Source organism: Mirounga leonina, unplaced genomic scaffold (assembly GCF_011800145.1).
Source record: "Mirounga leonina isolate KUSES-001 unplaced genomic scaffold, KU_Mleo_1.0 Mir_165, whole genome shotgun sequence".
Lineage (NCBI taxonomy): Eukaryota > Metazoa > Chordata > Mammalia > Carnivora > Phocidae > Mirounga > Mirounga leonina.
The window spans coordinates 6,999,106-7,026,478 of record NW_023270415.1 but is presented as its reverse complement, the minus strand read 5'-3'; the positions used below and the strand labels follow the sequence as shown (position 1 = coordinate 7,026,478).

Genomic DNA, 27,373 nt, shown 5'->3' with positions numbered 1-27,373 from the left:
TGTGAGGTGGTATCTCAATGAGGTTTTGATTTGGATTTCCCTGATGCCGAGGGATGTTGAGCACTTTTTCATGTGTCTGTTGGCCATTTGGATGTCTTCTTTGGAAAAATGTCTGTTCATGTCTTCTGCCCATTTCTTGATTGGATCATTTTTTCTTCGGGTGTTGAGTTTGATAAGTTCTTTATAGATTTTGGATACTAGCCCTTTATCTGATACGTCATTTGCAAATATCTTCTCCCATTCTGTCAGTTGTCTTTTGGTTTTGTTGACTGTTTCTTTTGCTGTGCAAAAGCTTCTTATCTTGATGAAGTCCCAGTAGTTCATTTTTGCCCTTGCTTCCCTTGCCTTTGGTGATGTTTCTAGGAAGAAGTTGCTGTGGCTGAGGTCAAAGAGGTTGCTGCCTGTGTTCTCCTTTAGGATTTTGATGGACTCCTGTCTCACATTTAGATCTTCCAACCATTTTGAGTCTATTTTTGTGTGTAGTGTAAGGAAATGGTCCAGTTTCATTCTTCTGCATGTGGCTGTCCAATTTTCCCAACACCGTTTGTTGAAGAGTCTTTTATCCACTGGACATTCTTTCCTGCTTTGTCGAAGATTAGTTGACCATAGAATTGAGGGTCCATTTCTGGGCTATTTTGTTCCATTGATCTATGTTTCTGTTATTGTGCCAGTACCATACTGTCTTCATGATTAATTACAGTTTTGTAATAGAGCTTGAAGTCCAGAATTGTGATGCCACCAGCTTTGCTTTTCTTTTTCAACATTCCTCTGGCTATGCGGGGTCTTTTCTGGTTCCATACAAATTTTAGGATTATTTGTTCCATTTCTTTGAAAAAAGTGGATGGTATTTTGATGGGGATTGCATTGAATGTGTAGATTGCTCTAGGTAGCATAGACATTTTCACAATATTTGTTCTTCCAATCCATGAGCATGGAACGTTTTTCCATTTCTTTGTGTCTTCCTTAGTTTCTTTCATGAGTATTTTATAGTTTTCTGAGTACAGATCCTTTGTCTCTTTGGTTAGATTTATTCCTAGGTATCTTATGGTTTTGGGTGCAATTGTAAATGGGATCGACTCCTTAATTTCTCTTTCTTCTGTCTTGTTGTTGGTGTATAGGAATGCCACTGATTTCTGTGCATTGATTTTATATCCTGCCACTTTACTGAATTCCTGTATGAGTCTTAGCAGTTTTGGGGTGGAGTCTTTTGGGTTTTCCACATAAAGTATCATATCATCTGCAAAGAGTGAGAGTTTGACTTCTTCTTTGCCGATTTGGATGCCTTTGATTTCTTTTTGTTGTCTGATTGCTGTGGCTAGGACTTCTAATACTATGTTAATAGCAGTGGTGGTAGTGGACATCCCTGCCGCGTTCCTGACCTTAGGGGAAAAGCTCTCAGTTTTCCCCAATTGAGAATGATATTCGCTGTAGGTTTTTCCTAGATGGCTTTTATGATATTGAGGTATGTACCCTCTATCCCTCTACTCTGAAGAGTTTTGATCAAGAAAGGATGCTGTACTTTGTCAAATTTTTTTTCTGCATCGATTGAGAGGGTCATATGGTTCTTGTTCTTTCTTTTATTAATGTATTGTATCACATTGATTGATTTGCAGATGTTGAACCAAAAAGCCAACTTATTTATTCATAATGAGAGATATCACTGCTCTTAAACCAAATACTCTTTTTGTTTAGTGAAGACATTGTTTATCTGTTGGAGAACCTATACAGAAACTAGCAAGAAGAGTCGATTGAAGACTCCTGATGCAATGTCATTGGACTCTGCTGGACCGATGTCTCCATCTCCAGTGTAGGGATACACCTGCCAGAGGGATCTCCTCAGCCAGTATTTGCATGCAACTGCCTCAGCTGGGTTGCTTCTGCAAATGGCTCTTCTTAGGACTTGCATAGAATTGTAATGAAATACTCAATTACTGTTGACTCAGTAAATTAGTAGTCTTATATGTTTTATGCAAAATTTCGATCTTTTTATACTTATTTAACCTTCAGTATGTCAGGAAAAATAGCCATGACAGTTTGCCACATGGACCTTTTGGAAAACATACATTTGGCCCTTTTATGTATAATTAATAGAATTATGAATAAAGAAATAGTGAAAAACAACCATTAGAAATCCTAATAAGAATTTTTTCATGGTTAGAGCGCCTGGGTGGCTCAGCTGGTTAAGCGTCTGACTCTTGATTTCGGCTCAGGTCATTATTTCAGGGTCGTGAGATTGAGCCCTGTGTCAGGCTCCGTGTTCAGCAGGGAGTCTGCTTGAGATTCTCTCCCACTCCCTCTGCCTCTCCCCCGCTCGCGTGCTCCCTCTCTCCCAAAGAAAAAAAAAATTTTTTTCATGGTAAATCTTTCTGTAGTAAGTGAATTTTGATGCACAAACTTCATGAAAGATGAAAGAAAACCATCACATGTCCTTTTGGCAAAATGGAATGGTCTGGGTTCTTGTTACAAAATACTGTGTTTAAGGCTTTCGTGTTGAACAACTAAATAAGTGAAAAGACTGTATTTCCTTTTTTTTGTCCTTAGAGATATATTTTCACTTACTGATTCTTGAGTTTGACAAAATGCAATTATGATAGTCATCTGAAGACCCACAGTTTGAGATTTCACTTACATGACCAATTTCATCATCATTGTTAGAGAACAGAATGCTGTCTCTGCTTTCAGCTTCTGATTCATCTCATAATTATGAAATGCCTTCCTCAAGTAATTGCCATTATGGATGGAAAATAAAAAGTTCTGAATTCTTTGAATTTCAGTGTTCACACAGTGTCAGGAGACTCAGCAGAAGGACTCAAGGGACTCAGCATGTAGTCATTCTCATGGCTGGGATTTATTTCAGAGACACAATAGATCTGGAGGAATCCATGTTAGGCTTCCTATGTTCTATCCCTCCTGTGGGGGTCACACAGCATACTTTTTCCCCAGCAGCAAAAATGTGGCAACATTTGTGTGATTTTTCTGCTCAGGCATCCCCCTAGAGACTCTGCACCCATGGTTTTTATTGGAAATTTGTCAGGTAGGCACCCTTTGCCTAGCATGCAGGAAAATTCCAGACTCCAGAAGGACAGCACATGTTCAGTATAAACAGAAGCATATTGTTTGAGCATACAATATAGGAAGAGTGAGCCACCTTTATCATTTACGGAAAGTTTTGTATCAGTGTAGGGAACTGTTTACCACTCAGGTACCCAGAAGCCAGCCAAAGGTCACTTTGTAGGCAGACTTTTCTATGAATAGCGGTTTCAGGATTGACTATGATGTTAATTTTTTATTGCACAGAAATCTAAAGGTAGACTACAGAGATGGTGTTTCCAGCCTTTTTACCTTCGCTTCAGCAGCACATATTCTACAAATGGAACAATACAGAGAAAAATAGCATGGCCCCTGAGCAAAGATGACATGCAAGTTTGTAAAAATGATGCAATATTTTGGGCAATACAATAAGAAAGGATAATTATTTATTTCATTATTATATCGTCTTCCTAGGCAATTTCATCATTCTCCAGTTTTCTTATAATTTTAGTCTTTCATTTTTTTAACATAGTTGGGAATAATGAATGTATAATGATGAAATAATATCTCAGATAATAAAATGGTATAATTCTTCAAATTATGGGTAATATAAAATCACTGAAATTCCATAATATATCTTAGGTTTATGAGCAGATCCAATAGACCTGTATAGTACTTGCAAAATAAATTGAATTTCATTCTATTACACACACAAAAAAATTTCCTTTTTGTTTTTTGGAAGATCTGGAAAAGAGAATAAAAGTCATGAATCAGCAATTTCTACAAATAGAATTGCTCAAAAAATAAACTCAAATACTAAAATTTGGTCCAGTGGACCCTAAGGTATACTGAAGTTAACCAAATGCGGCTCTTCTAGTTACTGGCACTTAGTATTTTGGAGGACAGGAAGCAGTATTAACTGTTCAATTTAGCAACAAGAGCAGGGACAAATATAGTTTAGAATACTCCGTGTTTGGGCGCCTGGGTGGCTCAGTCGGTTAAGCGACTGCCTTCGGCTCAGGTCATGATCCTGGAGTCCCGGGATCGAGTCTCACATCGGGCTCCCTGCTCTGCGGGGAGCCTGCTTCCCCCTCTCCCCCTCCTCCTGCTTGTGTTCCCTCTCTCGCTGTGTCTCTCTCTGTCAAATAAATAAATAAAATCTTAAAAAAAAAAAAAATAGAATACTCCGTGTTCAACCTATATGTTTCGATATACTAATGACTGCTAATTAGATTAACAGTAATAAAAAAATAGAGACCTTTAGATTGAGAGCAGGTATAAATAAAGGTATAGTATGTTAACTTGTTGATAGTATCACAATCAAAAAACTCATTTAATCTTTTCATTTTTGAAGAAACAAAACGTGTACATTTCTTTTGTTTAGGATTGAAAATATCCTTTGTTTCTTTCTTTTTGGTATTCCTCAACTCACAAGCAGGAATTATGTGAGGAGGAAGAAACTCAAGTATAGCCTTTTTGAAGGGAATAAAACTGCTATTTTAAAAACTCGAGAACATTTTTAGCTATATAATTTTTTTTTTGTTAAAAAGTCTGTTATGTGGGGGCACCTAGGTGGCTCAGTCGGATGAGCGTCTGACTCTTGATTTCAGCCTAGGTCGTGATCTCAGGGTCCTGGGATCGAGCGGGGAGTCTGCTTGAGATCCTCTCTCTTCTTCTCCCTCTTCCCCTCCCCTCCCACTTGTGCTTTCTCTCTCTCTCTTTCTTTCTAAATAATAAAATCTTAAGAAAAGGCCTTTTATGTGAATGATACAATACTATTTCTAAATGTTTATATCCTATGTAAGACCAAAAATATACTTCACATTGTCTTGCATATTGACTTCACTAGAAAGTCTGATAGCATTGATTCATTAAATACTGAAGCAAAGGAAGCTTTTCTGGGATAATTGCCTCCACAGATTCAATTGGCATTGAAGTCTTTTGAAGGTATGAAGTAGTATATAATGAAAGTAGTATGTAAATGAAAGGTAAGATTTATCTTAAGCATCAAAACATTACATTATTGGGTGACGTTGTGTGATGAGGTGCAAGGTGCTCATGGGTTTGAAGAGCAGCAGTTAGCTAGAAGTGTGTCAATCAGCCAGTAAATCAGCTGTTTTGTCTCCCTATGCCCTTCATTGGCTTGATTTTTTTTAAAACCTTAATTAAAAACAAAATAGAACACTAAATAATTATTTTGGCTCATGAACCTTAAGGCCTTCTAATTTTGGATTTGACCATTTGTATTTTTTGAGCTCTCTGCATAATGTTGTACTATATATTATAGGGAATACATGAAGCGTATGGTCCTTTTCCTTTAAAAAAATTATAATCTAGTTGGAAAGTATTAAATAGCTAACAAAGGTAGCACTCAGGATTCTATAGCATCATTTAGTAACTTTTTCAATGATTAAAAATAACACTAAACTCATCAGTTTGAGAAGGACACTTAAATGGGGCTCGATACTGACTCATTCTTCAGGTCTCAGCTCAAGGGTCACTTCCTTTGAGAATCCTTCCCTCCCACTGCGCTGCATTCTGAGTTCCTTGAGAACATGGGCAGTGTCTGTTTTTGCCCACCATTTGCCCCCCGCAATCCCCCGGGCCTTGCAGTGTACCTGCCATATAGATCTTCAATAAATATTTGTTAAATTGCTGTATTTAGGTTTATCTTGGGCCTTTGTGTCCTTTGTAACCCCTTAGCATGTTTTCATGCTCCACTCTCTTCAGAGTTAGGGTTCCTGCCTCTAGGGGAAACCCTTCCTTTTTCTGTTAAATAGGAACTTTATTAGAGTTTTTCTTGTAGTTAATATTTGGATATAGAAGACTTCGTTATTTTTTCAACAGAATCATATATATTGTAGACAGATTTTGAACGCTCTGAGATTTCTCTGCAGTGTTCATCATTGTTGACTGCTACTTCCTTTGAAATCTTTCTATCTTGGTTTCAGCAATAGCATATTGGTCCAGCGCTCTGTATAACCCCTCTGGACATTTACAGATTTGTTAACAGAGATCATTTAATATAAAGAACTGTTAACTGGATTTCTGAAAACAAAACTCCCAAGTGTCAAGAGAGGTAGCAGGTGGAGACGCTTCCCCTGAAGTTGGGGAGCAAAGGTAAGAGATTGGAATTACGAACGTTTACATGCTTCAAGGAATGTGTATTCAACTGAGATTTAATCCAGGGCTTGTGTTCCTGAGCTCAGAGGAAGGGCCTCGTAGGTCAAGGACCCAGATAGCTGGTGCTGCTCTCTCCGAACGTGTGCAGGGAGGCTGCTCGGCCAGCACGTTGCAGACTGAATTCAGCCGCTGCCACGGCAAAGCCCAGTCGCTGCTGTGGAGGTGAAGGAAGGTTGCTGGAGTGATACTCATGGGGCAGGAAGCCGACAGGACAAAGCCTCTTCTTCCTTCATCTTGGCAGTCAGCCTTTGGCTGCTCCTGTTGGCAGAGCTGGCTGGCAGAGCAGAACTGTGGCTTAAAGTCTCAGCCACGGCGTCACAAAGCAGAGTGTAGAAGGCTTACCTTAATAAGTGGAGCAATCAGAGAGCAAAAGGAAACCAGGTACTAGGGTATTAATAGCATAGAATGACTTGATTTTACAGTTTTTGAAACACTGACATCAATATTAAATAAAAGCAAGTCTTAAATAACAACCCCAAGTAGAAAAGAGGTAAGGGAGAAATCAAGCATGAGAAAATGAAGGGCAGTTCAGCAAATTTATAACTGTATACAAATCACAAAAATGGAGAAATGGCACAAATATAAGCCTTCCACTAAATTAGTAGTTGTAGATTATAAAATTGGATTTAAAAATCTTATTTATTTTTATTAATAGACTTTTTATTATTTTTAAAAATTGTTTTTTTTTTTAAAGATTTTATTTATTTGACAGAGACCGCGAAAGAGAGAACACAAGCAGGGGGAGTGGGAGAGGGAGAAGCAGGCTTCCCACTGAGCAGGGAGCCCGATGCGGGGCTCGATCCCAGGAGCCTGGGATCATGAGCTGAGCCGAAGGCAGACGTTTAATGACTGAGCCACCCAGGTGCCCCTAAAAATTAGTTTTATTGACATATAATGTATTACTTGTTTCAGGGTTACAGGTCTGTGATTCATCAGTCTTACACAATACACAGCGCTCACCATGGCACATACCCTCCCCGATGTCCATCACCCAGTTACCCCATCCCCCCACCCCCCTCCCCTGCAGCAACCTTCAGTTTGTTTTCTAAGATTAAGAGTCTCTTATGGTTTGTATCCCTCTCTGGTTTCATGTTGTTTCATTTTTTCCTTTCTTCCCCTATGATCCTCTGCCTTGTTTCTTAAATTCCACATCTCGGTAAGATCGTATAGTAATTGTCTTTCTCTGATTGACTTATTTTGCGTAGCATAATACCCTCTAGTTCCATCCATGTTGTTGCAAATGGCAAGATTTCAGTTTTTGATGGCTGTATAATATTCTATTGTGTGTGTGTGTGTGTGTGTGTGTATATATATATACACACACCACATCTTCTTTATCCATTCATCTGTTGTTGGACATGTGGGCTCTTTTCATAATTTGGCTATTGTGGACATTGCTGCTATAAACATTGGGGTGCAGGTGCCCCTTTGGATCACTACATTTGTATCTTTGGGGTTAATATCCAGTAGTGCAATTGCTGGGTTGTAGGGTAGCTCTATTAATAGACTTTTTAAAGAGCAGTTTTATGTTTACAGAAAAATCAGAAGTCAGAATTCCCATATATACTTGTCCCATAGTTTTCCCGTATTAACGTCTTACATTAGTATGGTACCTTTCTTTCACTGGATGAACCAATATTGATATATTCTTATTAACTAAGGTCCATATTTACATTACGGTTCACTCTTTGTGTTGTGTTTTGAGTTACCCATAATGCCTCTGGTCATTTTTTATCTTCTTTTTTGTTTGAATGTAGGCATTCCCCAGGGATATTTCCTTAGTCTTCTTAGTTGACGTAACCTCTTTCATTTCCATATGGCTTTCCCAGTTTCCGTATCAGTAAAGTGGGAGGTTCACCTAGAAGCTTCTGAGGTTTTAACCCCCAAAGTTAAAGATTGGCTGTGTCCAATTCAGACTCATGATGGGTTTTTTCCAAATTCATCCCCTTCTCTCTGTGTGAGGTTCCTAAATATCTTTAAAGGTATAAATGATCCTCTTGGTTATCCAGACTCAAAAATCTTGATATACCTTCTGACTTCATCAAGCTGTACATCTATTTGTGTTACCAAGTCCTTTTGATTTTAGCTTCTTTATGTCTGTCTTACCATTTCTTCTGCCGTATTGCAAGTCTGTGTTTCCTTTCTCATTGCTTTTCGGCAGCAGGTGCTGCTGAATGCTGAAGTCCTGTGACTTTTGGAGAGAGACTTAAGTAAGGCTGTGCTGGAAATGGCCCTCTATAAGTAGGGGCCTACCTTGTTATTTCTGGCAGAAAAGAAACTGAGGACATAATTCAGAGAGACTTGTTCCATTAGTGCAAAAAGAGAATAAGTAATTATTTTTTCTTATTGCACTGTTTAGTAAATGTTTTCTTAATGTGTGTTCCTTTTCAGCATCATGGGAGTTTTGAGTAACAAGTGTGGCTTTCAACTCCAGTATCAAATGATTTTTTCAATATGGCTCCTGGCATTCAGTCCTCAAATGTGTGAACACCTGCGACGCTATAATATCATTCCTGTCCTGTCCGATATCCTTCAAGAATCTGTCAAAGAGAAAGTGACAAGAATCATTCTTGCAGCATTCCGTGTAAGTGTTTTGTGGTGTTTTTTTAATGGTGTATGTGCGTGCATGCGCGCGCGTGTGTGTGTGAGGCATTTTCCCTGTGAAGTATATTTGGGAGCTTTTAGCAGTTGGGAAAAAATTGCTTGTTCTCCATGTAGATATGAAACTACTGAGCTTTGGTGAACATAGAGTAAAATCTCACTAATTTGTATTGTGGCATGGGGGAGTGGGTTTGGGGAAAAACCATTTAAGTGGGTAAAATATATGAGTTATAGACTTACAGGAGATGTAATTGTATGATGTTCATGTAGAGGAAATCCCTTTTTGTTGCATTGTGTTCCAAGACACTTTTAGGGAAGTTTTTCTCTTAAGGGGCCCTTGTTTTAGTATAGAGTTGTATTTCAGATTCTGGATCTGCTGATGAGCAGTGTATTTCTGGGGCAACTCCAAAGATCTATAATCATTGTTTAGTAAAGTTGTCCTATTAGGATATTAGAATTTGGGTGATATTTAAGTCAGCTTCCTCCCTTGAACAGATGAGGGAGTTGAGGACAAGAGTTAGAATCAGAATCCTAGGTCTTCTGGCTGCCAGGCAGCTGTAACACAGCTGTACCAGGCAGCTGGTAGAAATAAAGTATTGTTAATCGGTTGCCCAGACCCAGTGTATTTGCTGTAGCAGTTGTGTGTTGATCATTTTGTTGGTTACCTTAGGATTTAATTGGGCTTCTGAGGGATGACTTGGCTGACCTAGTGTCTTTTTTTTTTTTTTTTTGTCTTTTCACTTTTTAAAAAAAAAATTTTATGATGTTATGTTAATCACCGTTAATTTTTGATGTAGTGTTCCATGATTCATTGTTTGCGTATAACACCCATTGCTCCATTCAGTACATGCTCTCTTTTAATACCTATCACCAGGCTAACCCATTCCCTCAAGCCCCTCCCCTCTAGAACTCTCAGTTTGTTTCTCAGAGTCCATAGTCTCTCATGGTTCATCTCCCCCTCTGGTTTCCACCCCCTTCATTTTTCCCTTCCTGCTATCTTCTTCTTTTTTTCTTTAACATATAATGTATTATTTGTTTCAGAGGTACAGGTCTGTGATTCAACATCTTACACAATTCACAGCTCTCACCATAGCACATACTCTCCCAATGTCTATCACCCAGCCACCCCATCCTTCCCACCCCCCACCACTCCAGCAACCCTCAGTTTGTTTTCTGAGATTAAGAATTCCTCATATCAAAACCTCAGTGAGATACCACCTCACACCAGTCAGAATGGCTAAAATTAACAAGTCAGGAAATGACAGATATTGGCGAGGATGCAGAGAAAGGGGAACCCTCCTACACTGTTGGTGGGAATGCAAGCTGGTGCAGCCACTCTGGAAAACTTTATGGAGGTTCCTCAAAAAGTTGAAAATAGAGCTACCCTATGACCCAGCAATTGCACTACTGGGTATTTACCCCAAAGATACAAATGTAGTGATCCGAAGGGGCACCTGCACCCCAGTGTTTATAGCAGCAGTGCCCACAATAGCCAGCCCACAATAGCCAAACTATGGAAAGAGCCAAGGTATCCATCGACAGATGAATGGGTAAAGGAGATGTGGTATATATATACAATGGAATATTATGCAGCCATCAAAAGGAATGAAATCTTGCCATTTGCAATGACGTGGATGGAACTGACCTAGGGTCTTTTAAGGATGCTACCCAAGAGTAATAATAGTGGGCAGTTCAGAGAGTGCTTATTCTGTGCTATGCATTGTTCTAAGGCTTTCCATTTGTTAATTCATTTAATGCTTACCACTGCCCTATAACATGGTAATTATTGTTGTTATTGTTAGTGTATTGGTATCATTAGTATTAGTATTGGTCTTCTCATTTTATGAATGGGGATACTGAGACAGAGAAGGCATATTGCTGGTAGACATACAAATCCACGTTATTGGCTTCACAGTCTGTTTTTAACTATTATTTACTCTTATGCTTTCTTTAAATAAACAACGGCAAATCAAAACTAAAAAGTAGTATAGATGTATTGCAGAAATTTAAATAGCATAGACCTCGCATTTGCCAAACATAGTCACTAACATCTTTCAGATTTTTCTAAGCACATAGAGATAAATATATAAATAGGTATGTAATCTTGTTTTGTATTTAAAAATAAAATGACATCATGTTATAAATACTGTTCCATAACTTTATTCTTAACAATCTATAATGAATATGTGTTCATTTTCATATATGTGGGTCTTCAGTAGTTTTTTAAATGTCTGTATTCTACTGTGTTGATGTGAAGTGGTTTCTTTAACCAGTGTCCTATTGATGGGCATGTGGGATGTTTCCAGTTTTTTCTAAATGTCTGCCCACTTTGATGAATATTTCTGTTGGGATATAGTTCTATAGGTGGAATTGCTGAATCAAGTAATAAACTTTTACAGTTTTGATAGGTAACATCAAATCACCTTTCATAAATGTGCAAGTTTACATTTCCATCAGCTACATGTTGAAAGTACATGCTTTCCTTTCCTTCCACTTGCATTTCTTTAATTGTTGCAAAAGATGAGCTGAAAAGTGAAATCATTATTTTAAATTTTTATTCTTTTAATAATGGATGAAGCTGAGCATTGTTTAATATCTTTATCAGCTATTTCTATTTTACCTATAAATTGCTTACTCATAGCATTTGTCACCTTTAAAATTTTAAAATTTGGTGTGTAGGAACTCTTTTCTAGATGTTTGTAGTTAATAGTATTAATAACTAATGTTTATTGAGGGCTTATTCAGTGTCAGGCACTGTTCTAATTGCTTTAAATGTGTTACTCATTTAATCTCCCAAGAACTCCATGTAATGGGCATTAGGCCACAAGAGGTTAAGTGATTTGCCAAAATAGTTAGGAAGTGGCAGAGCAGGAATTCAGTCTCAGGCATTATGACTCATGCTCTTAACCATCATGCTAACCTGTCTTTGATGCTGAGAATAATAACTGTTGTAATTTATTGAATGATTTTCATGCATTGCCTTATTTAATTTTCATGATCATCCAATAGGTTCTACCATTATTTTTATTTTATAGATGAGGAAACCAAGACTTGTAGATTGATTCCTCAGTCATCTTCTTTGTTTCTTTTCTTGGTGCATTTTCTCAGGAATCTTAAGAGTGGCATTAAAAAGGAGGGAAACCATGAAAAGAACCATAGGTCCTGTGAGAAAGGAATTCAGATTCCTTACTTGAAAATACATTCTTTTTCATTTAGAAATTGTTCTGTGGTCCTTGAGAAGTTTACTCTTAAGAAACAGGTAAATGTGGTACCTCCTATGCCTCACCATATTGGCTCTGCCATTAGGTTTTCTAGCAAACTGTCTATGTGAATTGTCAAGGTAAATTTCGGTTTAGTCCAGATAAGGTAATAATCAGAGTAGATTGTATTAATGAGACTCTACACTGAAGTATTTTAGGAGCTAAGTTGAATGTACTTTTTTTTCTACTTGAATGTTTTATTATCCATATTCTTTTTTTTGTTTTTTAAGATTTTTTATTTATTTATTTGAGAGAGAGACAGCAAGAGAGGGAACACAAGCAGGGGGAGTGGGAGAGGGAGAAGCAGGCTTCCCACCGAGCAGGGAGCCTGATGCGGGGCTTGATCCCAGGACCCTGAGATCATGACCTGAGCTGAAGGCAGTCGCTTAACTAACTGAGCCACCCATGCTCCCCTCATTATCCATATTCTTATTTATTTAGTAAAGATGAACAATTCTAGAATTAGGATCTCCCAACAGTCTCCTTTCAGTGCTAGAGCTCGTTTAATTCACAAAAACCAAGTTTTGAGTCCCTTTTATATTCCAGCCATTATGCTAATCAGTAGGGAACACAAATGCCTGACATACAGCTTGACACTGAAAGTTTTATAGTTTAGTGAAGACAGAATATGTAAGTAAATAATGTCACTTCAATGGAGCATTAAGTAATGTACAAGAGGAAAAATAATATAAAAGAGGTGGAGGGTAAGAATGGGGGGTTAAGGAGAAGCTGCGGAGACAAGGCTCCAAGAGATTTGGAAGGATGCCTAGGAGTGTTTAATACAAAGGTGGAGAGAGGTTGATAAATGTTAACAAATAAAGATGCTGACTTCTGGAATTGTCAGTAATTTGTTCTTGTAGATTGATTATTGCCCCCTGCTCAAGGGAGTAAATGGAGCACATAAGTCTGGTGCTTGAAGGTACAATCCTGATTTGTGGCCATTTGCTTTCTGAAGGAACAGACGTGCTCTGTAAAACGGAGCTTTGCTTTGCTGATCTGTATTACCCTTCTGGGCATTGAACTGGTGCGCCAACACAAATCCTTCAGCCATCCTGTCACTGAGTCACCCTAAGGTGTATTCATACTCTGGGGCATTACGCACTGAAGCCCAGTGCGTCTGAACAAGACTCTGTCAGATCTGTTCGTGCTACTTTATTGTATGCTGTGCCTACTGTGATGGACATGAGGCAGAGCTGATTGCATTTTTAAACTCTATTCATTATGATTGAATATGGATTATATCTTTTATTTATTTATTTATTTATTTATTTATTTATTTATTTATTATTTTTTAATTTTATTATGTTATGTTAGTCACCATACAGTACATCATTAGTTTTTGATGTGGTGATCCATGATCCATTATTTTCGTATAACACCCAGTGCTCCATGCAGTACGTGCCCTCCTTAATACCCATCACCGGGCTAACCCATCCCCCCACCGTCCTCCCCTCTAAAACCCGGTTTGTTTCTCAAGAGTCCATAGTCTCTCATGGTTCATCTCTCCCTCCGATTTCCCCCCCTTCATTTTTCCCTTCCTTCTCCTAGTGTCCTCCATGCAATTCCTTATGTTCCACAAATAAGTGAAACCATGTGATAATTGACTTTCTCTGCTTGACTTATTTCACTTTGCATAATCTTCTCTAGTCCCATTGGTGTTGATGTAAAAGTTGGGTATTCATCCTTTCTGATGGCTGAGTAATATTCCATTGTATATGGACCAAATATTCTTTATCCACTCATCTGTTGAAGGGCATCTTGGCTCTTTCCACAGTTTGGCTATTGCGGACATTGCTGCTATGAACATTGGGGTACATATGGCCTTTCTTTTCACTACATCTGTGTCTTTGGGGTAAATACCCAGGAGTGCAATTGCTGGGTCATAAGGTAGCTCTATTTTTCATTTTTTGAGGCACCTCCACACTGTTTTCCAAAGTGGTTGTACCAACTTGCATTCCTACCAACAGTGTAAGAGAGTTCCCCTTTCTCCACAATCTCTCCAACATTTGTTGTTTCTTTCCCTGTCTATTTTTGCCATTCTAACTGGTGTAAGGTGGTATTTCAATGTGGTTTTGATTTGAATTTCCCTGATGGCTAATGATGATGAGCATTTTTTCATGTGTCTGTTAGCCATTTGTATGTCTTCTTCAGAGAAGTGTCTGTTCATGTCTTCTGCCCACTTTTTGACTTGATTATTTGTTGTTTGGGTATGAAGAACTTCTCAAACTCAACACCCAAACAACGGATTATATCTTTTCAACTTAGTGTTTTTATTTTCTGAAGGCTTAAAGCTCCTATTTGATTTGTCTTTGTTTTGAGTTTCTCCCTTGTTTCTCTTCCTTTCTGTCCTATGGTAGTTACAGGAGCCTTTATTTTATTAAAACTTCCTGTTCCAAATTAAGCACCTGTCATTAAGAAAATGGAAAAAAATTTGATCTTTTTCCTGTTTATGAGAATAATATGGTCTTATGGTTAAAAAAAAGATACTGTAGAAGAATATTAAGAAAAAGTATGAAAATTAAATATAGTCTCACTCCTAGATATGGAAGCCTATTGATACTTTAATACCTGTAATTTATGATCTTTGTTCTCTTTCTACATTGGGTATCAACTCTGGATGAATTGTAGTGGGCACTGAAAACCTGAATGGTTAAGAGGGAGTCTGTATTATCATTTCTTCACAATTTGGGCAGATCATGCTTGGTGTCAATTTCTACAAAGAATGTGCACTGAGGTTGGTGGTAGTGTGTGTGCCCAGCATGCACAGTGAAGGTCATTTTCATTGGGTTCTTGGGCTGGCTTCTGTGCCTTTGGCAAGTTGGCTTAGCCTCTCTATGCTTCAGGTTTGTTTATGTGTCTGGTGAGAGTAATATCAACTATCTTAAGTCTCTCATTCGGCTTTATGCTCATATGATATTGCCCTTTGAAAAAATAAATGTGGGCTAAATGAATACTTGGCACATAGTAGGCCCTCAATAAGTATACGTATCTGTGACTGAGTAGAAAGAGTAGGGTAGTGGTATTGAATTTACTGATATTTTTATTGGTTTCTTTATTGACTGAGTTAAATTCCTTTTTAAATTTTTGGCTGCTTTGGTTGGTTCCCATATTTTAAAGTATGATAATAAAATTCTATGATAGAATATCTGTTTGCAGATACTTCTGCATTGAGAATGAACTTACCCGAGAGTCTCCTACTCTAGTTTTCATGAGTATCTTAAGGTTACTGATATGTTAGAATTTTATTAAAATAATCCTCTTAACAAAACTTAATATGGAAAGCAAGGCTACAAGGAGAGAGTCCCTATTTTCTGTTAGTGCATGGACTTTTGTCTAAATTGGAAAGTGTTCCTAACTTGTCATGAAAACTCTCTTTAGAAAATGAGATATATTTGGTAATTGCTAAATTGCTTGGAAAGTTGGTTACCCTCAGCTCAATGTCTTTGCAGTTAGATTATCCTAGAAAGATGACTTGGATCATTATTATTTTTTTTCTTTGTATGACTTTCAACAGTTGTCTAAGTAATTAACTTGCAAGTTAATAGTATTTTTCAGTTTATATCTACTTATCCTTTTTTGTGTGTTATATTTTTTAAGTTAAAATGTTTATTGTTCTAAATGTTGATGATTGTAAACATTTACCAGAAGTTATTTCTTCCAATAATTTGATAATAAGGTAACTTGTTTTTTTAAGGTAAGGTATAGGTGTGGGAGAGAGAGCTGCTGTAACAGTTAGGGTCTTATTTTAGCCCTTCTGTTGTTTGAAAGAACAGATCTCTACACTTTTAACTTTTTTCCTTCAGTTTTCATAAATTTACACTTTTTAAAAAAGATTTTATTTATTTTAGAGAGAGAGAGAGAGAGCATGAGCGGAGGGAGGGGCAGAGGGAGAGGGAGAAGCAGACTCCCCACTGAGCAGGGAGCCCGATGTCAGGCTTGATTCCAGGACCCTGAGAATGTGATCTGAGCCAAAGGCAGATGCTTAACCCACTGAGCCACCCGGGTGCCCCAGTAAACTTACATTTTCTAATAAGTATTATTTAGATAATATAGTAAGTTCTGTGAGTTTCTAGTAAGAAATCAGTTACTAGTAATTTATAGTAATGGGCTGAGATTTAATCTAAAGCTTAGTATAAGCTGCCTTAAATATAATATATATGGTCACTTTTGGTATCTGAGCTTCCCACAAACCCTGCTTAGTATTTTGCTCCTGCCTAGTTCCTCTTCCCTCTCATTGGTTTTCATTTTAGATCATTATTATTGTAAAATAAAAGGGTCATTGGAAGCAGGTATCTCTAATATTGCTATATCATAGAAGAGAGGTGTTAGTTGATATTAATTGAATCCTACCTTTGAGATCCTCCCTCTGTCTCCTTATCCCTTTCCTTCTCCCATCTACTCTCCCTGTCTCTTTCATGGATTATCTGTTCATCTGTCAGATGTTTGCTAAAGACCAATTATGTAACAGCCAATGTGTTAGTTACTGAGCAAATGGAAGAATGAATAAGAAAAGATACTTTTTCTCAGGATTTTGTATTGTGTTTAAATGCTTGTCTCTAGGGGCCCCTGGGTGGCTCAGGTGGTTAAGTGGCTGCCTTCAGCTCAGGTCATGATCCCCAGGTTTTGGGATTGAGCATTGGGTTTCCCTGCTCAGCGAGAACACTGCTTCTCCCTCTGCCCCTCCCCACTGCTCATGCATGCGTGCTCTCTCTCTCATATAAATAAAATCTCCCCCCAAAAATGCTTGTCTTCATGCAGTGACTTCATGAAGTCACCATGAAGAAGGTTTACAATATAAAAAGCTCATAAAGTCCCAAAGTACTATGGAGCCAGACTGAGGTTCTTAAGGTTTTTTTCTTTTTGTTTTTCTTTTTTTTTTTTTGACCTGATTTGGAAGTTCTCTAGTTGATTATTTACTTTTTATGGAAATTTGAGAAGTACAGTAGTATAGCTCTTTTCTGATTTTCCTTTCAGTATGGTATATTAGAAAGAGTGTAGGCTTTGGAGTGGGTAAGATGTAGGTGTGAATTCGGCGTTAGATTGTTGGGAGAGTGGCCTGAACTCTTAGAGTGAATTTCTCCATCTGTGAAAGGTGGTTAGTAATACTTAAATCACTTCAAGATTAGGTAAGGATTCATTGAGATAGCAGGAGCCTGGCAATAGTAAATATGCAATCTGTGCCTTTTCTCTCCAGAAAAGCAGAGAATGATAGCAGTTTGCCTCTTTAAATCCCGTATATCTGTAAATTGCATTCTTGCTTGGTGTTGAACATAGGCAAAGATCCAATGCTGACCTGTTTTGATTTAGAAGAGGTGGCATGAATATTTTACTAATATTTAACAAGATTTAAAAACCTTATTTAAACTTTATTTATAGTTTCAATTTTGTACCCACAGCACATAGAACTAATTATTAGGCTTATTTCTGGGCATCTGTTATCTAATTTGGATTTCAGATTATGTAAATAGACTCAATCTCTTGGCAGGAATATTAGTTTTTTAGACCCTGCTGTGCTAAATTTGGGACAGTACAATCATTAGGGGAATATTCTAAGGGCTGAAAATCAGAAGAATGTCTTTAGACATCCACAACTTTAATGTACACAACTGAGTTAAAATTAAGTCATTAGTAATGACATAGTAATTTGACTTAGACCATCAATAGGTGAAAAAATGATGTGTCCTTTTTTTTCTTTATCCTTCTCAAATTCCTATAACTGTTAAAGAAGATTCACTGATGAGGTTGTTTAAGGATGGTCTAGTCATATATTTTTTCCTACATCTTGAAACTCAGGAAGGAAATTTTTGTGCTGAAGACTTTAGGAAGCTTGCTGAGCTGCTGTGAGCTGAAAAAATTGCTAATTTTTTTTTTTTCCATTTGGCTTGGTGAATTTTATTTTTGAAAATGTCAATCTCACTTATTCATAGCAGGTGCTGGACTCCAGATCTCTGCAGATGTTATTCTATTGGTTAAATTGATTTGTCAGTCTTTAGTTCCTAAAATAAATTAGCATGTTTTGAGCCTGTGACTGAGAAAGACATTGAAGATCATATTTGTTGTCTAGAGTTTTACATCTGTTGTGAGTTTTATTTCTCTTTTTGGCTCTGCTTAGTCAAGAGCCTACGTAATATGTCAGATAATAAGCTAAATTATATTTTTACAACTCAGTGTTTTCAAAAGAAATACCACCAAATTGGACTTGGATTTTTATTGGCTGTATTAGTCATGATGTTTAATTTACACCCCCACACAGGAACACATAGACACAGACCTGCACATACCCACATCTTCCTGTGCAGGCGGTTTGTAGTCACCCTTTCAGAGAGGTCCACCCTCGTTTGAATGTGTAGGTGCTGTTTTGCCTACTGCTTTGGCATGGAAGTATTGCTATCAAGAAATTTTATTCCCAAGTCTATACCTTATTCCTTGTTTCAGAGATTTATCTGTCTTGCTTATTAAGTACCAGGTTTGAGTGAGACCATTTTTAATCTTGGGGTAAGTGTTTATACAGTGATACTTCAAGTGTGGTGTGCATGTCAGTGCAGTGCTGTGAACTGTTGGTTAGCAGCCTGCAACGGTAAGTATAGAAAGTAAGAATAAGCAGTTAGAAGCTTACAGTAACTTGACAGAATAGTTGCATACCTGTCAAATTTAATAATATAAAATTTGAGCTTATATTTGCATGTGTTTTAAAATGCATTTTTCTAGAAATTCATTGTATTTTATAAAAGTATTTGTTCATGACTGATTGGAAGTTAAAAAACAAACACAACTGGTCTTCACCACAGATGGTTTGAGAAGCCCTGTTTTAACGTATAATTTCACAAGGCTAGCAGTTCTGGTGAAGGAAAGAGCTGAATTGTCATGTGATTCCTCTGTGCTTTTAGGGAAGTCAAGATTTCTGCACCGTTACTTGGACAAAGACAAAAATGATATTTAGACTTTTGATTTTGTTGAGGTGAAGATGCCATTGAGTTTTAGGGCCTTTAAAGAGTACACTGCTGCTGGATTATCTAGGTTTGTTTTTGGCAAATTCAGTTTCTTAAGTACTTTTCATAATCCATTCAATCCTTTTCATTCTTTATAATGAAATGGAAAGATGAAATTGAAACGTGTTTTGAAGGGAAAATTATAAGGCTCATTGACTGATTTGATATAGGGTTGAAGAAAAGGGGAGAATCAAGTATGACTAAGTTCTAGAGTACTATTATTTTGGAGAATTAAGAGGTGAGGTGGTTTTAGAAGAATATAATAGTGGTGTTCTATGTTAGTTATTACATTGATTGTGTTGAGGTTAGAGTTGAAATCACTAGTTATGATAATACCTCAAATATGAAGTTTAATTCTCTCGTCAGCAAATATATAGTGAAAATAACAAAGGATCATATGAGCAAAAGAGTTTTGATATGTTTCTAAAGTTAGAAGAGAGTAGTAAGAAAAATAACTTGAAAAAGTAATAGTAAATTTAGTAAAATAATAGGTAAAGACTTAAAAGAAAGGAAGAAGGGAAGAGTATCAGAAAGGGAGAGGGTATCGGAATTTAGGGCTCCCCACAGCATAAGGTCTTTAATTGAATTGCGTTATGGTCAGGGAACATATTCTAAGTGTCAATTCTTGGAAATTTGAGACTTGTTTTATGGCTAATCATATGCTCTGTCATGGTGAATGTACCATGTGTGCTTTAAAAGAATGTGTAAAAAAAAATAAAAAAATGTGTGTTTTGCGGATGTATAGTGTTCTATAAAATATCAATTAAATCAGGGTGGTTGATAATGCTTTTTAGATCCTCAGTGATACTGATTTTTTGTTTAGTAAGGTTCTATCAATTGCTGAGAGCGGGGGTTGTTAAAATCTCTGGCTGTTATTTATGGATTTGTCTGTTTCTCCTTTGAGTTCTGCCAATTTTTGCTTTATGTATTTTGAAGCTCTGTTATTAATGCATTCCTATATGTTACATTTCCCTGGTGAACTGACCTTTGAATCTTTGTGAGATGTCTGTTATTATTGGTGGTGTTTTTTGCCTTGATACCTACTTAATTTGAAATTAATATAGACATGCCAGCTTTCTTTTCTTTTCTTCTTTTTTTTGGACATGCCAGCTTTCTTAAGCTTATGGTTTTCAACCTATCTATGTCTTATGTCTTATATTTAAAGTTTGTCTCTTTTAGACAACATATATTTGAGTCTTGAATTTTTATCCTAATAATCTCTGCCTTTTAACTGGAGTGTTCAGTCTATTGGCATTTAAGGTAATTATTGGTATAGTTGAATTTAGGTCAAGCATTTTATTTTTTGTTTTCTGTTCATCTTATTTTTTGTTCTTCCATTCTTGCCTTCTCTTGAGTTAATTGAATCCTTTTTAGAATTTCATTTTAATTTTTCTGTAGACCTTTTAACTGTTCTTTGTGGTGCTTTATTTCTCAGAGCTAGTTCTGGTGTCACAATATATACATCCTTAACTTTTCCCATTAAAGTGAGTATTTTACTCTTTAATGTAAAATGTAAGAGCTTGTAATCACACAGGTCTCTTCTCTCTTTTTTAACTCTGTAGCTGTCATGTAAATATATGTACATATGTAAAAAAACCCTATAATACAGTGTTTTAACTTTTCCTTTTAACAGTCTTATTTGTATTATGAAAGTGAAGAGGGAAAAATTGTCTTTTATATTTATTCGACTGTTTACCATATCTGCAGTTCTTTCTTTCCTGAAGATTGATCTTTCCTTTTGGTGGTGTCATTTTCTGCCACCTGCAAAATTTCCTTTAGCTCAGGGCTCATCAGTCCGTAATAGCTCATGAGGCAGATCTGGCCCACCACTGGTTTTTATAAGTAAAGCTTTGTTGGAACACAGCTGTGCTTATTTGTTTTTGTTTTTTATTTTGTATGCCTGCTTTTGCACTGTAATGGCAGAATTGAATAGCTGTGATAGAGACCTCAACACCTAAAATATTTACTGTTTGGCTCTTAGAAAGTTTGCCCACCCATGCTTTAGCATGTCTTCTACCACAGGTCCGCTGGTGACCAGTTATCTTAATTTTATTATCTAAAAATGGTTTGTTTACCTTTATTTTTTTTTAAATTGAGATATAATTGACATATAACATTTTATTAGTTTCAGGTGTGCAACATAATGATTTGATATTTGTATATATTGTGAAATGATCACCACAATAAGTCTCATTAATAATTAACATCCATCACCACATATAGTTTCAGTTTTCTTTCTTGTGATGAGAACTTTTAAGATCTACTTTCTTATCACCTTTCAGGAATACATGTGGTATTATTAACTATAGTCATCATCATGCTGTATATTATATCCCCAGACTTATCTACTTTATTTTATCTTTTTACAGATTTTATTTATTTATTTGACAGAGAGAGAGAGAGAGAGCACACGCAGAAGCGGGGGAGTGGCAGGCAGAGGGAGAGGGAGAAGTAGGCTCTCCGCCAAGCAGAGAGTCCGACGTGGGGTAGATGCCCAACTGACTAAGCCACCCAGGCGCTCCAGGACTTACTTATTTTATTTTTATTTTTTTTTATTCTTACGTTAATCCCCATACATTACATCATTAGTTTTAGATGAAGTGTTCCATGATTCATTGTTTGTGCATAACACCCAGTGCTCCATGCAGAATGTGCCCTCCTCAATACCCACCACCAGGCTAACCCATCCTCCCACCCCCCTCCCCTCTAGAACCCTCAGTTTGTTTTTCAGAGTCCATCGTCTCTCATGATTCCTCAACCCCTCCGATTTCCCCCGCTTCATTCTTCCCCTCCCGCTACCTTCTTCTTCTTTTTTTTTCTTAACATATATTGCATTATTTGTTTCAGAGGTACAGACCTGAGATTGAACAGTCTTGCACAATTCACAGCGCTTACCAGAGCACATACCCTCCCCAGCGTCTATCACCCAGTCACCCCATCTCTCCCACCCCACCCCCCACTCCAGCAACCCTCAGTTTGTTTCCTGCAATTAAGAATTCCTCATATCAGTGAGATCATATGATACATGTCTTTCTCTGTTTGACTTATTTCACTCAACATAATACCCTCCAGTTCCATCCACGTCGTTGCAAATGGCAAGATCTCATTCCTTTTGATGGCTGCATAATATTCCATTGTATATATATACCATGTCTTCTTTATCCATTCATCTGTCAGTGGACATCTTGGCTCTTTCCACAGTTTGGCTATTGTGGACATTGCTGCTATAAACATCGGGGTGCACGTACCCCTTCGGATCCCTACTTTTGTATCTTTGGGGTAAGTACCCAGTAGTGCAATTGCTGGATCATATGGTAGCTCTATTTTCAACTTTTTGAGGAACCTCCATACAGTTTTCCAGAGTGGCTGCACCAGCTTGCATTCCCACCAATAGTGTAGGAGGGTTCCCCTTTCCCCGCATCCCCGCCAACATCTGTCGTTTCCTGACTTGTTAATTTTAGCCATTCTGACTGGTGTGAGGTGGTATCTCATTGAGGTTTTGATTTGGATTTCCCTGATGCTGAGGGATATTGAGCACTTTTTCATGTGTCTGTTGGCCATTTGGATATCTTCTTTGGAAAAATGTCTGTTCATGTCTTCTGCCCATTTCTTGATTGGATTCTTTGTTCTTTGGGTGTTGAGTTTGAGGAGTTCTTTATAGATTTTGGATACTAGCCCTTTATCTGATACGTCATTTGCAAATATCTTCTCCCCCTCTGTCGGTTGTCTTTTGGTTTTGTTGACTGTTTCCTTTGCTTTGCAAAAGCTTTTTATCTTGATGAAGTCCCAATAGTTCATTTTTGCCCTTGCTTCCCTTGCCTTTGGCGATGTTTCTAGGAAGAAGTTGCTGTGGCTGAGGTCAAAGAGGTTGCTGCCTGTGTTCTCCTTTAGGATTTTGATGGACTCCTGTCTCACATTGAGGTCTTTCAACCATTTGGAGTCTATTTTTGTGTGTGGTGTAAGGAAATGGTCCAGTTTCATTCTTCTGCATGTGGCTATCCAATTTTCCCAACACCATTTGTTGAAGAGACTGTCTTTGTTCCACTGTACATTCTTTCCTGCTTTGTCAAAGATGAGTTGACCATAGAGTTGAGGGTCCATTTCTGGGCTCTCTCTTCTGTTCCATTGATACCATGTGTCTGTTTTTGTGCCAGTACCATGCTGTCTTGATGATGACAGCTTTGTAATAGAGCGGGAAGTCCGGAATTGTGATGCCGCCGGCTTTGCTTTTCTTTTTCAACATTCCTCTGGCTATGCGGGGTCTTTTCTGGTTCCATACAAATTTTAGGATTATTTGTTCCATTTCTTTGAAAAAAGTGGATGGTATTTTGATGGGGATTGCATTGAATGGGTAGATTGCTCTAGGTAGCATTGACATCTTCACAATATTTGTTCTTCCAATCCATGAGCATGGAATGTTTTTCCATTTCTTTGTGTCTTCCTCAATTTCTTTTGTGAGTATTTTATAGTTTTCTGAGTACAGATCCTTTGTCTCTTTGGTTAGATTTATTCCTAGGTATCTTATGGTTTTGGGTGCAATTGTAAATGGGATCGACTCCTTAATTTCTTTTTCTTCTGTCTTGTTGTTGGTGTATAGGAATGCCACTGATTTCTGTGCATTGATTTTATATCCTGCCAGTTTACTGAATTCCTGTATGAGTTCTAGCAGTTTTGGGGTGGAGTCTTTTGGGTTTTCCACATAAAGTATCATATCATCTGCAAAGAGTGAGAGTTTGACTTCTTCTTTGCCGATTTGGATGCCTTTGATTTCTTTTTGTTGTCTGATTGCTGTGGCTAGGACTTCCAATACTATATTGAATAGCAGTGGTGATAGTGGATATCCCTGCCACGTTCCTGACCTTAGGGGGAAAGCTCTCAGTTTTCCCCAATTGAGAATGATATTCGCTGTAGGTTTTTCCTAGATGGCTTTTATGATATTGAGGTATGTACCCTCTATCCCTCTACTCTGAAGAGTTTTGATCAAGAAAGGATGCTGTACTTTGTCAAAAGCTTTTTCTGCATCTATTGAGAGGATCATATGATTCTTGTTCTTTCTTTTGTTAATGTATTGTATCACATTGATTGATTTGCTGATGTTGAACCAACCTTGCAGCCCAGGGATAAATCCCACTTGGTCGTGGTGAATAATCCTTTTATTGTACTGTTGGATCCTATTGGCTAGTATTTTGGTGAGAATTTTTGCATCCATGTTCATCAGGGATATTGGTCTATAATTCTCCTTTTTGATGGGGTCTTTGTCTGGTTTTGGGATCAAGGTAATGCTGGCCTCATAAAATGAGTTTGGAAGTTTTCCTTCCATTTCTATTTTTTGGAAGAGTTTCAGAAGAATAGGTATTAATTCTTCTTGAAATGTTTGGTAGAATTCCCCTGGGAAGCCATCTGGCCCTGGGCTTTTGTTTTTTGGGAGATTTTGGATGACTGCTTCAATTTCCTTAGTGGTTATAGGTCTGTTCAGGTTTTCTATTTCATCCTGGTTCAGTTTTGGTAGTGATACATCTCTAGGAATGCACCCATTTCTTCCAGATTATCTAATTTGCTGGCATAGAGTTGGTCATAATATGTTCTTATAATTGTTTGTATTTCTTTGGTGTTGGTTGTGATCTCTCCTCTTTCATTCATGATTTTGTTGATTTGGGTCATTTCTCTTCTCTTTTTGATAAGTCTGGCCAGGGGTTTATCAATCTTGTTAATTCTTTCAAAGAACCAGCTCCTAGTTTTGTTGATCTGTTCTAATGTTCTTTTAGTTTCTATTTCATTGATTTCTGCTCTGATCTTTATTATTTCTCTTCTCCTGCTGGGTTTAGGCTTTATTTGCTGTTCTTTCTCCAGCTCCTTGAGGTGTAGGGTTAGGTTGTGTACTTGAGACCTTCCTTGTTTCTTGAGAAAGGCTTGTATTGCTATATACTTTCCTCTTAGGACTGCCTTTGCTGCATCCCAAAGATTTTGAATAGTTGTGTTTTCATTTTCATTTGTTTCCATGTATTTTTTTAATTCTTCTTTAATTTCCTGGTTGACCCATTCATTCTTCAGTAGGATGCTCTTTAGCCTCCATGTATTTGAGTTCTTTCCGACTTTCCTCTTGTGATTGAGTTCTAGTTTCAAAGCACTGTGGTCTGAAAATAGGCAGGGAATGATCCCAATCTTTTGGTACCGGTTGAGACCTGATTTATGACCTAGGATGTGATCTATTCTGGAGAATGTTCCATGGGCACTAGAGAAGAATGTGTATTCCGTTGCTTTGGGATGGAATGTTCTGAATATGTCTGTGAAGTCCATTTGGTACAGTGTGTCATTTAAAGTCTTTATTTCCTTGTTGATCTTTTGCTTAGACGATCTGTCCATTTCAGTGAGGGGGGTGTTAAAGTCCCCCACTATTATTGTATTGTTGTTGATGTGTTTCTTTGCTTTTGTTATTAATTGCCTTATATAATTGGCTGCTCCCATGTTAGGGGCATAGATATTTACAATTGTTAGATCTTCTTGTTGGATAGACCCTTTAAGTAGGATATAATGTCCTTGCTCATCTCTTAATTACAGTCTTTGGTTTAATATCTAATTTGTCTGCTATAAGTATTGCCACCCCAGCTTTCTTTTGGTGTCCATTAGCATGGTAAATGGTTTTCCACCCCCTCACTTTCAATCTGGGGGTGTCTTTGGTTCTAAAATGAGTCTCCTGCAGACAGCATATCGATGGGTCTTGTTTTTTAATCCAGTCTGATAGCCTGTGTCTTTTGATTGAGGCATTTAGCCCATTTACATTCAGGGTAACTATTGAAAGGTAGGAACTTAGTGCCATTGTATTGCCTGTAAGGTGACTGTTACCGTATATTGTCTGTGTTCCTTTCTGATCTATGTTGCTTTTAGGCTCTCTCTTTGCTTAGAGGACCCCTTTCAAGATTTCCTGTAGAGCCGGTTTTGTGTTTGCAAATTCCTTTAGTTTTTGTTTGTCCTGGAAACTTTTTATCTCTCCTTCAATTTTCAATGACAGCCTAGCTGGATATAGTATTCTTGGCTGCATATTTTTCTCATTTAGTGCTCTGAATATATCCTGCCAGTCCTTTCTGGCCTGCCAGGTCTCTGTGGATAGGTCTTTGCCAATCTAATGTTTCTACCATTGTAGGTTACATATCTCTTCTCCCGAGCTGCTTTCAGGATTTTCTCTTTGTCTATGAGACTTGTAAGTTTTACTATTAGATGTCAGGGTGTTGACCTATTTTTATTGATTTTGAGAGGGGTTCTCTGTGCTTCCTGGATTTTCATGCCTGTTTCCTTCCCCAAATTAGGGAAGTTTTCTGCTATAATTTGCTCCATTATACCTTCTGCCCCTCTCTCTCTTTCTTCTTCTTCTGGGATCCCAATTATTCTAATGTTGTTTCGTCTTATGGTATCGCTTATCTCTCGAATTCTGCCCTCGTGATCCAGTAGTTGTTTATCTCAGACTTACTTATTTTATAACTGGAAATTAGTACCTTTTAATCCTCTTCATTTAGTTTGCTTCCCCTCCCCCCCCACTGCATCTGGCAGATACCCAACTGACTAAGCCACCCAGGTGCCCCAGGACATACTTACTTTATAACTGGAAATTTGTACCTTTTAATCCCCTTCACTTAGTTTGCTTCCCCTCCCCCTCCTCCCCCCCACTGCATCTGGCAACCGCCAATCTGTTTTCTATGTCTTTGAGTTTGGGGTTTCTAAATTTTAGTTTTTTTTAAGCTTCCACATATAAGGGAGATCATACAGTGTTTGTCTTTCTCTGACATTTCACTTAGCATAATGCCGTGAAAGTCTATCCATTTTGTCACAAATGGCAGTATTTTCTTTTTTTTTTAATGGCTGGATAATATTTCATTGTGTATAAATACTCATATACCCCATTTTCTTTATCCAGTCATCCTTCGATGGGCAGTTAGATTATTCCCATACCTTGGCTATTGTGAATAATGTTATAATAAACATGGGAATGCAGATAATCTCTTTATACTCTGTTTTCATTTTCTTTGGGTAAATGTCTAGAAGTGGAATGGCTGGAGCATATGGTAGCTCTATTTTTAAAGTTTTGAGGAATCTTCATAGTGTTTTCCAGAGTGGCTGTACCAGTTTGCATTCTCAACAATGCACAAGTGTGCACTTTTCTCCATAACCTTGACAACACCTGTTATCTTTTGTTTTTTGATAATAGCCATCCTAACATATGTGGGGTGATATTGTAGTTTTGATTTGTATTTCTTAGATGACTAGTGATATTCTTATTTACCTGTTGGTCATTTGTATGTCTTCTTTGAAAAAATG

At 37.5% G+C, this 27,373-nt stretch overlaps 1 protein-coding gene and 1 non-coding gene across 3 annotated transcripts in view; both read left to right on the top strand.

The window, feature by feature from the left end:
* Positions 1-27,373, top strand: part of ATP6V1H (ATPase H+ transporting V1 subunit H) — a 138,256-nt gene that overhangs the window by 46,986 nt on the left and 63,897 nt on the right. For both annotated transcript variants that reach the window (XM_035011152.1, XM_035011151.1), the window contains exon 9: positions 8,605-8,797. In XM_035011152.1, the coding sequence (XP_034867043.1) occupies positions 8,605-8,797 (193 nt within the window). The remainder of the gene's footprint in view (positions 1-8,604; positions 8,798-27,373) is intronic.
* On the top strand, positions 3,345-3,448 carry LOC118015458. Its single transcript, XR_004680629.1, has one exon. It is a non-coding gene; the product is annotated as a U6 spliceosomal RNA (small nuclear RNA).